Below are 13392 nucleotides of genomic sequence, written 5' to 3'. Positions count from 1 at the left end.
TGTGCACTCTAAGCAGTCCAGTGTAGGTCTGTAGTCTAGTATAGCTTTCTCTGTGTTTTGTTTATTACGTAGTTCAGTCTAGTTTTTGTACTGTGTCATGTAAACCATGGTCCTGAAAAATGTTGTCTCATTTTTACTGTGTACTGTACCAGCAATTATGGTCGGAATGACAATAAAAGTTGACTTGACTTGACTTGAGATGGCTGAGAGATGACTTGTAGATTTATTAAATTTACAAATCAGATGTGGTTACAACTTAATTTGGAGGCAACCAAAACATTATGGATCATTAATCTAAGGTAGTTAATAATTAATTCAATAAGGAATTGGAGAAATAATTGTGCTTACCATATGGAGTAACTTGGGCAAAAAAAACATAGATGCATTTTCAGAGGGAGCTAGATAACTGAATAATGAAAAATAAATGGAAGGGTAAATAAGATCTGATGGTTTTGTTTATGTAGCATAAACACTGGAAAGTTTAGCATTCACCAGATGGGATAAAAGGTCTGTTTCTGTCTCTAAATTCAGTATAATCCTGTTTAACGTTTGAGGTTTTTTGTTACATTCGTTTTGTAAAAGGTAACTCCAAAAGTTTTATTATTCAACATGAATCAATTCAAGATGATTTGAGAACTTATTATAAAAGCAAATACAGTATAATCTCAGATTATATTAGAGCTGAAACTGGTATGATGAAAGTTTCCTGTTCATTTTAACTATGTGAATTGAATTCAGGGAATCTTAACAGAATTCATATGGGTCAATTGATTAAATACATACGCAGATTTATCTCTGAACCCAGGAGTGCAGAAAGCCCATTTCTTCATCTTTTTAAGACTGTTCTCATCTAGAAACCTAAGCCCATCAACTGGCATGCAGTCAATGTACAGATTATAGAGCATCAAAGCTTCTGTCTTCTGGCGTAGGAAATGAGCTTGTGCTACACGCTTTGCAAAGACCACAGGATCTTCTGCACTAAACATCAGCTGGACCCGTGGTATCCAATATTGACTGGGTAACTTCAATCTCTCACCTGTAAAGAAAATGATATGCTTAATATTCAAGGAAGAAAAATAATCTTCATAAGATTTTATTCAACTAAATTGCCAAAATGTATAAAAGATTCTTAGAACTGATGCCAGCTATGACTCTATGGATAGTGGTAGTAGTTCCATTTATACTACAGAAATTTTAACATACATTTTAGATTGATGCTTCAGTGCAGCTTTGAGTGATTATTATCATTTTTTTCCAATGAGATATTATCCTGAGAGCCTATCTGTCTTTCAGGAGAATAAAAAAGATCTCAAGGCACAAACAAAAGCAGAAGTTCAGCCCAGTGTCTGGACTAATATTAATCCTTCAATCAATATTGGACAAAATAGATTATTCGGTCATTTATTCCACTGTGGTATCTAGGATCTTGCGATACATGAACTAGCTGCTGTGCTTCTAATATTATAATAGTAGCTATGTACATCTAGTTCAAATAAAATGTATAAGTGCAGTCACCACGCAGAATACTGCAAAATATCCTTACTGCAAGTAAGTATCAGGAGAAGCCAGGGATAATTTACGGCATCTAAGAGAGAATAGCCACAAGAAAGTAAGTATGAGAATGGGATGAATTTGAATCACTCTAAGAGTAGACATACACCTTGGTGGGCTCAATGGCTTCCTTCTCTGTCACAAGGGAATGGTGAAAAATATCAGGAAGTACTCTTCACATGAAAGGTAGTGGAATTCAGGAACTTTCTTTCCAAAAACAAAACTGTAGCAAGTCCAACTGGAAAAGATTAAAGCTGAGATCAATGGACTCTGGTCAAGTAATGGTCATAATAGATAAGGAAATCAAGATGGGTAACTCAGTCTTGCTCTGCTCTTTTGGCTGGAACAAGCTTGAAGTGATGAATAATGTTCTCTTGTCCCTATCGGACAATCCATCACAGCTTTGAGAAAATGTTCACCACTGAAATTTGACAAAGCATGATTATTGAGGTTAGCTAATAATTCTTTGTTACCACCAAGTGAAAAGATGAGAAAATCCAATTTCTAATCCTTAATTTTGTTGAAATGGATCATTAAAAAAGGTTTTGATGCAAATAGATTTCTACATTTTCATCAGATCTAACATTGTTGAAGAAAACTCTAATTTGATAAAAATCAGAATTTGATCCAAATTTCTTCCTAAGAATAATGACACTTTAGGAAAGATCCTTTATTATGTATCTTTCAAGATAGTTTTGTGTTTTATTTATACAAAGCAAATTTCACATATTGCTCTGTTTTAATCTATATGCAGTAATTCTGTCCATTGAGACAACAAAATCATTGGAAGCACCTACCAGTTTCAGTAATGCCTCCATTCAGTACTATTCTGTTTTGCTCATCTCGGATTAAGCCATAACTATTTGCTTTTTGCACCAGATATAGTTTCTTTTCCTTGTTGTAGTCCAAAACTCCAACAGAAAACCACCTGTAGCCAAGTGAGTCACTTTTGGGAACATCTGAAGAATTAAAAAAAAATTATTGAACCAAATACTAGCACTGGTTATCCAAAAATATTTAAAATGCATTTTCTATATTTTATTTCATTTATCAAGATAGATACTTTTTAAATCAGATCTTTTTTTGTAGTTATTGAGCAAACTGAGCACTGAAGTGGAAATTATATAAACCTAATAATGGCAACTCAAATGTTTATAAAATCTGAGATTTTGTTTATCTTCATCACAATCCATTCCCATCTATGTCCTTTATCATGTTCTGAAACTGAACCAGTCAGTTCACTACCTCTGTCCTAATTTTACCCTGATTGGATTGTCCAACTAGTTATCCTCTCCAACACGTGGACCACTTTCACCCTCCTCCATAATATCATCTGCTTCCACTGTTGCCTCTGGCTATCAGCCATGCTTTCATAACCTCCAGACTTCAACTATCCTAAGCTCTCCTGGACTACTTCATAATTTCCACCTGAGCTCTTCTAAAGTTTTGTTTCCCTCATCTTAGCTTGCATTTATCCCATTTATCTAGCTGCCTCTTGATTGGCACGTAAAATCTATCCTTATCGGCACTCTATACAATGTTCTCATTCTTCCATGTCTTTATAACCTATGCCAGCCATAAAACTCCATATCTCTGATTTCCTTCTCTCCACCATTAATAGCTTTCTAAGGCTTCTGCTCTGGAATTTCTTCTCCATTCCTCTTTGTTCTGCTTCTCACTTTCTAGAAAGACAGAGTAAAAGTGACTGTAAAAATAATTTTATTAATGATGATTAATCATACTTAAAGGTACTTCAATCCATTCAAGGTTCAATTTAATGTTTACATTTTTTAAGTAATACCGGTCTAGCACCAAAATAGTAATGGTAATTTTTCTCTGGTGTAACAGTCATGAAAGGAAGCAACACAAAAAAAAGTTGGAGGAACTCAACAGCTCAGGCAGCATCTATAAAGTGAAATGAAAAGTCAACATTTTGGGTCTAGACTTGTCATCAGCCATCATTCTGATGATGGGTCATGGTCAGAAATATTGCCTGCTGCCTGATCTGCTGAGATCCTCCAGCTTTTTATGTGTTGCTCCAAATTTCCAGCATCTGCAGTCTTTTGTGTCTCCATCAGTCATTAAAAGTATTTCACATTGAAACAGCAGAAAAGTCAGATGAGAGATTTTGGAGGAATTATTAAACTTATGATACTCTGATACTCTATACTCAGTAAGTTTCCTGTAGTAATCATCTTCTGGACATAAAAGCAGTATCCAGAAAGTTTCATGTTCAGCAGCGAGCTATGATTAAAGGGTAGAGCCTAATGTACAAAGACTTGTGGAGCTCCTTAGCTGACTGAGGAACTGTTAATGGAGTTGAACCATGTGGAATTATCAGAGGCCTTCCTCACTTTGCACAAAGTTGGAGTGAAAACAGATAAAGCAGCTGAGCCTAGAATACATTTTGCAGAACTGAGATGATCGACTTCTAACAGCTAAAACCACCTTCCTTCAGGCACAGTTCTAAATTCCTAAAGACACTGATAGTGGGTGTAGCTTAGACCACTCACTATTTCCACCATTCTACAGATAATACATATTAAGTTTAATTTCAGGCCACAGGAAGGTTTGCCTTGATCTCCACTGACATCAATGATACTGGGATGTTTGATGCCACACTTAGTCAAGTATGCATGGTATGGCGACTCGGCAGCATAGTAGTTAGTGTAGTGTTTTACAGTGCCTGAGATCATCAATCAGAGTTCGATTCTTCCTACTGTCTGTAAGGAGTTTATACATTCTCCCCATGATCCTGTGGATTTCATCCCACATACCAAAGATATACAAATTAGGGTTAGTAAATTGTTAGTGTTGTTCTATGTTTGCACCAGAAGCATGGTAACATTTCTAGGCACTTCTAGCATATCCGGATGGGTTGGTTCTTGATGCAAACAACATATTTCACTATACGTTTCAGTGTATATGTGACAAATAAAGCTAAACTCTTTAAACTCTTGTTAACTCAAGTGTTGCTTCCACACCGAGGGAAGTCACTCTCATCTCTAAGTTTTAGTTAACTTACGTTCTTGTGCCCACAGCTAAACAAAGCTATAATGAGATATCATGGTCAGCAAGCCTGGAGCTCACAACTTATAGTCACTAATAAAAGAGTGATTTTGATAGCAGTACTGCTTGAACTCAACTGAGTTCACAGAATGAAAATCACAGCAAAGGAACCACCTTAAAGAAAGGGTTGCCAAGACAGCACTCACCTTGATTTCAGGGTTACCGTGGGTTGCATTAAGAAGTGTGGCCAAAAAACAAAGTGTCTTTAATGGTGTTTGTTCTTACTCAGCAGCTACACCGATGAAGAATGAACGTAAATGACATTAAAGCAATATCAAAACATCCACAATTTATGATAGTCCTAAATTTTAGCTTTGTAGAGAACTGCCAAAGGGATACTCTCATTATTTTAACTTATCTGTGTTGGAAGTGAGAGACAGAACATTTCACCTCCTGCGTGTCCAGTGGACGAACACTGATCATCTAGCATAACATTAACACAAGAGATTCTGCAGATGTTGGAAATCCAGAGAAGCACATACAAAATGCTGGGGGAACCAATCGTTTTGCATAACATATTCATCTGTCAACAAAGCTAATACAAATAAATTATGTATTTTCTTTATTTTATCAGTTTATCACTTAAAGTGATTCTAAGAGAATGTTTAAAGTTATTCTAAGGGATTGTTTTTATTATTTTAAAAGATACCTTAAGAATAGTTGAAAATAACTTACTTGCCCCATCATCTGCAATACTTTAAAATTGTTTAAAGACCTTGGACAGTAGTGATTGTTTTTGTTTTGACTTAACCAATTCTTTTAGTTGTTGTTAGAAGCAGAATTGATTGTTCATAGCAATAACAAGATGGCATTTAAAGTTACATGTATAGTGTGGATGCTAAAATTCTGAAATTACAGTCAATATAATATTTTGATATACCATACCATGTCCCAACTTGTCATCTTTGGGCAGAAGAGCATACCCTGGGATGGGCTTCCTATCAATAGATCCTTCCTCATAGCCAAGTTCTAACCATTCATCTGGAGTCCGACTTTCAAATTCTTCATCATCAAATACCTATAGCAAATTAAGTGTAAATCAGTTATTATCATTTGTTAATTGGAAAACAGTGATATTTTTGAATACATTTACTTGTTGAATTCTAGAAGTATTTGATTAAAACAATGATTTCATGTAGCTAATTTCTGTTTGTGAGAGTTCTCAATCAGGTAAATGGATAGTAGAAAGAATAGCAGATTTATGAGTCAATTGGAGCATGTCACTCAAAGTACAGAGACTCACTTGGCCAACAATACTGCTGAATCAAGGACCTTGGTCCCTTAATGTTATTGGGAAATGAATCTTAGCTGGAAATTGAGTTAATACCCTCTCGGTTTTCTGCCTGTTACAGAATTGGGGAGCTGAGGAAAAGTATTCCATTTTACCTTGGGAGTTCCTATTTTCTGAGGAAAGCCCACACAAGACAATGTATCTGACTCTTCTCTTGCCATTACAACTTATGTACTGATTGACACACCAGAGGTTTTAGCACAATCATGTACAAGTCTGAAGGAATTGGTCCTGAGACCTGAACATTATCTTTGGCATCAAGTCAATAGAGCCAAAGAAACTTTCTGCTGATCATCACCAATCTCTCTCCTTGTGCTAATAAATAGATATAATTATCATTGAAGACAGAAAGAGCATGCTTTCAATATCTATCACCACAAATACCTAAGTAGCACCATTACTAAGGATTCAAGGTTTCAAGATTCAAGATTGTAAAGGAGAATAAAATGATTGTTGCTTCAGATCCGATGCAACATTTAAAAAATACAATAAGCATAAAGAACAAAATAAAAACACAATAAATATAAATATAAAAGCAATCCTATAAAACACAATGTACAAGTAACTATTATATACATAGAGTAGTATGTACATTAAGTGGTGCAAGGTGATGTGTATGTAGTGCTGATGGGTCAGTGAGGTGGGTTAATGGATGATCAGCTTGACAGCTTGGGAGAAGTAATTGCTCTTGAGTCCAGTGGGCCTGGCATGGATGCTATGTAGCCTCCTCCCTGATAAGAGTGGTGTAAACACTCATTGAGCAGGGTGGGTAGGATCCTTCATGATATTTCTGGTGTTCTTCCAGCACTTTTCTTGATATACAGTATGTCCTTGATGGCAGATAGGCTAGTGCCTATCTGACTGTTAAATGAATGTTAAATAGAATGTTTTCCTATTGATGTAAGGGACAGTGCTGTAAGAAGAGTGATGGTTGGTCAGAAAGGAGGAGTGGACTATAGAGTCACGAGGGAACAGACACTGCAAAATGCTGAAATGTGAAGGGGTTAAGTATGTCTAGTGATGGAATCTCTTTGAAGGTGGTGGATATTGGAGGGAACAATCTGTTGAATGCAGAGGCTGGTGGGGTGGAAGGTGAGGACCAGGAAAACTATATCCTTGTTTTGTCCCAGAGTGTCAGACTAGAGGCACAGAGAATGGATGTGATGCATTCGAAGACTTTGTGTACATTGGAACAGGGAAAACAATGATCCAGGAAGAGGGGAAGCAGGAAGGCATTTCAGGGACACCCATACAGAATGTCTCATCATCAGGGCAAATAAGTCAGAGATGCAGGAACTGAGACAATGGAATAGAGTGGGGTGATGGGATGAAAAGTGGTTGAGACAGCTTTGAGAGTCAGTAGATTTGTAACTGATGTTAATACCTGTTGCTCGCATATCTCCTGAGATGAAGATGGAACGATCCAGAAAAGGAAGAATGAGTGACCATGTGAGGTGAATATAGAGCAAAATTGGCAGCAAAAATAATGAAACTGTTGAGTTCTTCATGAGCAGAGGAGGCAGGGCTAATGCTGCAGCCTCCAGTGACTTTTCTTCTCTCTGAAAGTGAAGGATGTACCCAGCCTGACCTGCCAGGCACGTCTTCCTGCTCTATATTTTGTAGCTCCTACATTCTTGTCCAGGATATTTTACCTATGTTCACTAATTTTGTTTAGTTCATTCCTGTAGTCACCATGGTTTTACCCTATCAAATGCAGTATACCCTCACCATCTCCACCCACGACAACCTTTCTGCAGTTTAAAAGCTTCTTTGGTCTCCCTCCTAATTTCTGACAGAAGGTCTTGAATCTGAAACTTTAGCTCTGCTTCTCTTTCCAATGATGTGGTCTCATGTGCTGAGTATTTCCAGCATTCTCTGTTTTTATTGTCAGCAAGGTAATGGTAGGTGTTTTGAACAGTGGTGGCAAGCGGCACATGCTTACCAACGACATCCGAGTGATGCCCAGTTTAGATTCTGCCAGGACTAGTAACTTCAAACCTCATTGCAGTCTTAGTCCAAATATGGATGAAAGGGCAGGCCTAGAGGCACAGCTGAGAGCAATGCCCTTGACATTTAATCAAGTACAGTACCATAGACTCACATGTGAAGTGTGGCTTCATCTGGAAAGACTATTTGGGGCCCTGAATGGCAGTGAGGGAGGAGGTGTAGGAGCAGTTATAGTACTTGTTCTGCTTGCAAGGATAAGTATCAGGAGGGAGATCAGTGGGGAGGGATGAATGGACAAGAGAGTCACGTAGGGAAGGATGTGCTTGGTGGTGGGGTCACATTGGAAATGGTGGGAGTTACGGAGAATTATATGATGAATGAGGAGACTGGTGGGGTGGTAGGTGAGAAAAAGTGGAACCCTATCCCTAGTGGGGTGGTGGGAGAATGGGATGTGGGCACACATGCGCAAAATTGAAGAGATGCGGTTGAGGGCAGTGTTGATGGTGGAGGATGGGAAGCCCCTTTCTTTGAAGAAGGAGGACATCTCCTTTGTTCTGGAATGAAAAGCCTCATCCTCAGAACAGACACGGCTGAGCCAAAGGAATTGAAAGAAGGGGATGACATTTTTACAAGTAACAGGGTGGGAAGAGGTGAGTCCCTCCCAACTGATCTCCCTCTTGGCACTCACCCTTGCAAGCAGAACAAGTGCTACACTTGCCCCTACAACTACTCCCTTGCTACCAGTCAGGGCCCCAAACAGTCCTTCTAGGCGAGGTGACACTTCACCTGTGAGACTATTTGGTCATCTACTATATCCTATGCTTCCAGTGTAGCTGTCTGTATATCAGTGAGACCCAACGCAGATTGGGAGATTGCTTTGCCAAGCACCTACACTCCATCCACCAGAAAAAGCAGGATCTCCAAGTGACCACCCATTTTAATTTTACTTCCCATTCTGATGAGTCAGTCAACGGCCTCCTCTACTGTCGCGATGAGGCCACACTCAGGTTGGAGGAACAACACCTTATAGTCTATCTGGGTAGCCTCCAACCTGATGGCATGAACATTGATTTCTCAGACTTCTGGTAATGTCCTCCCTCTCTCCTTCACCATTCCCATTTCCCTCTTTCACATTATCTCCTTACCTGCCCATCACTTCTTCCCCTTTGCTCCTCACCTTTTTCTTTCTTCCCTGACCTCCTGTCCTCTCCTATCACTCCCCTTCTCCAGCCCTGTATCTCTTTCTCCAATCAACTTCTCAGCTCTTTACTTCACCCCTCCTCCTCCCCTCCTCCTGGTTTCACCTATCACCTGGTGTTTCTTCCTCCCCTCCCCCACCTTCTAACTATAACTCCTCATCTTTTTTTCTCCAGTCCTGATGAAACCTGAAACATCAAATACACTCTTTTCCATAGATGCTGCCTGGCCTACTGAGTTCCTCCAGCACTTTGTCCGTGTTGCTTGGATTTTCAGCATCTGCAGATTTTCTCTAGTTTGTGTTTTAGTTTAGGTGGGCACCTTGATCACCATGGGGGGTGGGGTGGGCTGCATTACTCCATGTACCATTCTCAGAGTAGGAAGATGACCTGAGAGGAGCAAATGCAAATAGTTCTGATATATAGGAAGTTATTCAGCAGAACAGAGGAAAGGACATGATCAAAGTTAAAAACCGTCATTGTCATGAAGAGACTATGAGTAATGGGTGAGAAAGGTTTTGAACAGAACTAGCAAACAAGCACAAGGAAGAGGAACAGCAACAGAAACAAATAACAAAATGAATAAAAACAGCAGTTCAAATGTGAAATTTTGGTGAAGACTGCCATCTGGTGAAACAATGCTGAAGGATTCATGAAGAGAATAAATATATATCTGGTTGTTTAAGGACTATAAAATTCTCCTTTATATACAAAGATATAAATTGAGAGTAAGAAAAAGCCACTTAGACTTTCAAGTCTGCTTGCCATTTACAACATCATGGAGGATCTGATTGTAACCTCACTCCAGATTCTATCCACCCATAACACCTTTCACTCTTTTGCTTATCAAGTATCTAACTAGTTCTGCCTAAAAAATGTTTAATCTTTCAATTGCATTTCTCATTGGGGAAGTGAGTTCCAAAAGTTAGGGTTACGGAACATTTGAAACTCCCTTAAAAATAGAATTTTGCCTCTCAATCTCGTTAATTAGCAATTTTATACTTTTAAAATTACCTCTACTTTAGATTCCTTTACAGAGGAAATGTCTCATATGTTGTGAAATCTGTGGTTCTGTAGCAGCAGTACGTTACAATATAATACAGGCTGAGTCCCCTTATCCAAAAAGCATAGGGCCAGAAGTGTTTTGGATTTTGGACTTTTTCAGATTTTGGAATATATAATGAGATAGCTTGGGATCACCATAATTTCCAACTCTGAATTTATGTGCTACATATAAGCAGTCTTTGTCTTACACTTGTTCAACAGTAAAAATTATTACATGCCATTAATATAATATGTACAGGGTACTGAAAGCAGCATGGTAACATCGGAAGAATACCTGAATCAGCTGTTGAACAACAACAAACAGCAGCAGGCATTCAGTCTCCACCTACAATGCTGTGTTTTGATTAAAAGTTTACAGTATAATATTGGTATTCTACTTTTTTTTAAGGCTTTATGTAAGGTATAAAAATAATCAGCATTGTAGTACTTGTTCTGGTGCTGAATTTTTGTGATCAGTAGATGTTTTAAAAATTGAATGCCAAGTTTTTTCTTAAATTTCTGCAACCAACCTGCAGAATATTCACAACTACCTTCAGTTTTCAGTTTGTCGTGATAGATCTTTGCTTGTTTCATGATCAGCACACCGTTAAGTTCACTCCGACTGATCGTATTTCCGCTTTATGCAGTTTTTCTATTTTTCATTAACTTCTGTTAACTTACATATTTGAGGTCAATTCTCAGAATTGTCTGTGGTGCACAGAGACCTGCACATTACCTAGGAACTTTCCCAGCATCTAGTTGAATTTTCCATTTGTGACATCATGTCAGAGTTAAAAAAAAAACAATTTGAATTTCAGAGGCTTTCGGATTTTGGAATTATGGATAAGGGGAATTCAACCTGTATCCTTAACTTCTCACTTTAGCAATATGAGGTACCCATCTGCTTCAAGCAAGCTTCAATTATACCAGTGCTCAAACAGAATGTGGTAACCTGCCTCAATGACTATCATCCACTCCGATGAAGTGCTTTGAGGGGTGGTGATGAAGCATAGCAACTCCTGCCTGAGGAGTGGCTTGGATCCACTCCAATTTGACCACTGTCACAACAAGTCAACAGCAGCTGCCTTTTCATTGGCTCTTCATTCAACCCTAGATTATATGGACAGTCAAGACCCCAGTCAGTTCATCAGCAACAACACCTCCTCTACAATCACCACAGGGCTGTGTACTTAGATCCCTGCTTTATTTGCTTTATACTTATAACTGTAAGGCTTAGTACAGCTCCGTCATTCAATAAGATCATGGTTGATCTGATCATGGACTCATCTCCACCTACCTGCCTTTTCCCTATAACCGTTAATTCCCCTGCTATGTAAAAATCTATCCAATCTTGTCGGAAATATATTTACTGAGGTTGTCTCTTCATTGGGCAGAGAATTCCACAGATTCACCACTCCTTGGGAAAAGCACTTCCTCCTCATCTCCATCCTATATTTACTCCCCCGAATCCTGAGGCTATGTCCCCTAGGTCTAGTCTCACCTACCAATGGAAACAGCTTTCCTGCCTCGATCTTATTTATCCCTTTCATAATTTTATATTTCTATAAGATCTCCTCTCATTCTTCTGAATTCCAGCGAGTACAGTCCCAGGCAACTCAATCTCTCCTCATAGTCTGAGCCCCTCATCTCTGGAATCAATCTGGTGAACCTCCTCTGCACAGCCTCCAAAGCCAGTATATCCTTCCTTAAGTAAGGAGAACAGAACTGCACACAGTACTCCAGATGCGGCCTCACCAGTACCCTGTACAGTGGCAGCATAACCTCTTCGCTCTTAAACTCAACCCCTCTGGTAATGTTGGCCAACATTCTATTTGCCTTCTAGATAGCCTTCACCTGCAAACCAACCTTCCGCAATTCATGCACAAACACCCCCAAGTCCTTCTGCACAGCAGCATGCTGTAATCTTTTGCCATTTAAATGATAATCTGATCTTCCATTTTTCCTTCCAAACATGGTGCCATGTTGCAGGCATATAACTTCTAAATATATTTCTTTGGAACTATTTTTACTGCAATCTGCATCCAGTAATTTCCCTTTACCTTTGAAAACTAACCATTTCATGATCTTCTGAAAGACTCAGTGGACCGAACTCACAAGCATGCAGGTACAGCACCTTTAAGCGGACGGAGGTACATCATCATGGCCAAAAGAGAGGGATGCAGGACTAAATTGAAGGGTATGAAACTTCCTCTACCCTGCTATTTTGCTAGCAAATGCATAATTGCTAGAGAACTAGATTAAGGATCTGAAGACAAGGTTGCTGTATTGCAGTGAAATGAGGAATTGCTGCCTTCTGTGCTTCATGGAGACATGGCTCACTCCAACATGCCATATTTGATGAGCAGACCTGAAGGTTTCTAGATACACAGGATGAATCAAACTGCTGATTCAGAGAAGGTTCTGTGTATCATGAGAAAACTCACTGTGGAGCTTGAACACAGTGATCTGGTTGCACTCTTGTTCCCACGACCTGAAGCATCTGAAGATTAAGTGCCAGCCATTCTACTTACCAAGAAAGATCTCCTCCATGGCATACCACCAAAGGCTGATGGTAACCAGACACTTGAGGTACTGAGTGCAGCCATCAGCAAACAAGACACAGCCTACCAAGATGGCTTTCAAATCATTGTTGGGGACTTCAGGCAGGCTTGTTTGAAGAAATCTCTCTGCCGAATTATCATCAACATATAAGCTGCAGCACCAGGGGTCCCAACACACTCAACACTACCACCATTCCATGCCTAGATGGCATTTCGAGAAATCTGATCTGAGGAAGGCTGCCTTCCTCTAACCTGCATACAGCAGATGCTAAAGAACAAGACTCCTGAAGTAAGGGCAAGGAAGAGGTGGTCATGGGAGACAGAGGAGTAACTATGGGATTGCTTCAAGTCAGTGAACTGTAAGACTGTAAGACCAGAAGAGATAGGAGTAGTATTAGGTCATTCAGCCAACTGATCCTGCACTGCCATTTCATCACAGCTGATCCATTTTCCCTCTCAACCCCATTCTCCTACTTTCTCCCTGTAACCTTTCATGCCCTGACTAACCAAGAACCTATAACCTCTGCTTTAAATACACCCAATGACATGTCCTCTACAGGCACCTGTGGCAATGAGTTGCACAGAGTCAGCACCCTTTGGCTAAAGAAACTCATCCTCATTTCCATTCTAAATGGACGCTCCTATATTCTGGTCCTAAACTCCCCCACCAAAGGAAACATTCTCTTCACATCCATTCTATCTAGGCCTTTCAACATTCAATCGGTTTCAATGA

The 13392-nt window shown here is 39.3% G+C and overlaps 1 protein-coding gene across 1 annotated transcript in view; it reads right to left on the bottom strand.

The window, feature by feature from the left end:
* The window catches only part of dnah1 (dynein, axonemal, heavy chain 1), a 367482-nt gene that overhangs the window by 330936 nt on the left and 23154 nt on the right, over positions 1–13392 (bottom strand). Inside the window, exons 6-8 of the mRNA XM_073072534.1 lie at positions 5506–5638; positions 2349–2510; positions 784–1036 (exon numbers count right to left, since the gene is read on the bottom strand). Coding sequence (XP_072928635.1) covers positions 784–1036; positions 2349–2510; positions 5506–5638 — 548 coding nt within the window. The remainder of the gene's footprint in view (positions 1–783; positions 1037–2348; positions 2511–5505; positions 5639–13392) is intronic.

This window comes from Hemitrygon akajei, chromosome 19 (genome assembly GCF_048418815.1).
Source record: "Hemitrygon akajei chromosome 19, sHemAka1.3, whole genome shotgun sequence".
Lineage (NCBI taxonomy): Eukaryota > Metazoa > Chordata > Chondrichthyes > Myliobatiformes > Dasyatidae > Hemitrygon > Hemitrygon akajei.
Note: the sequence above shows the minus strand (reverse complement) of the source record. Positions and strands in the feature narration are given on the sequence as shown.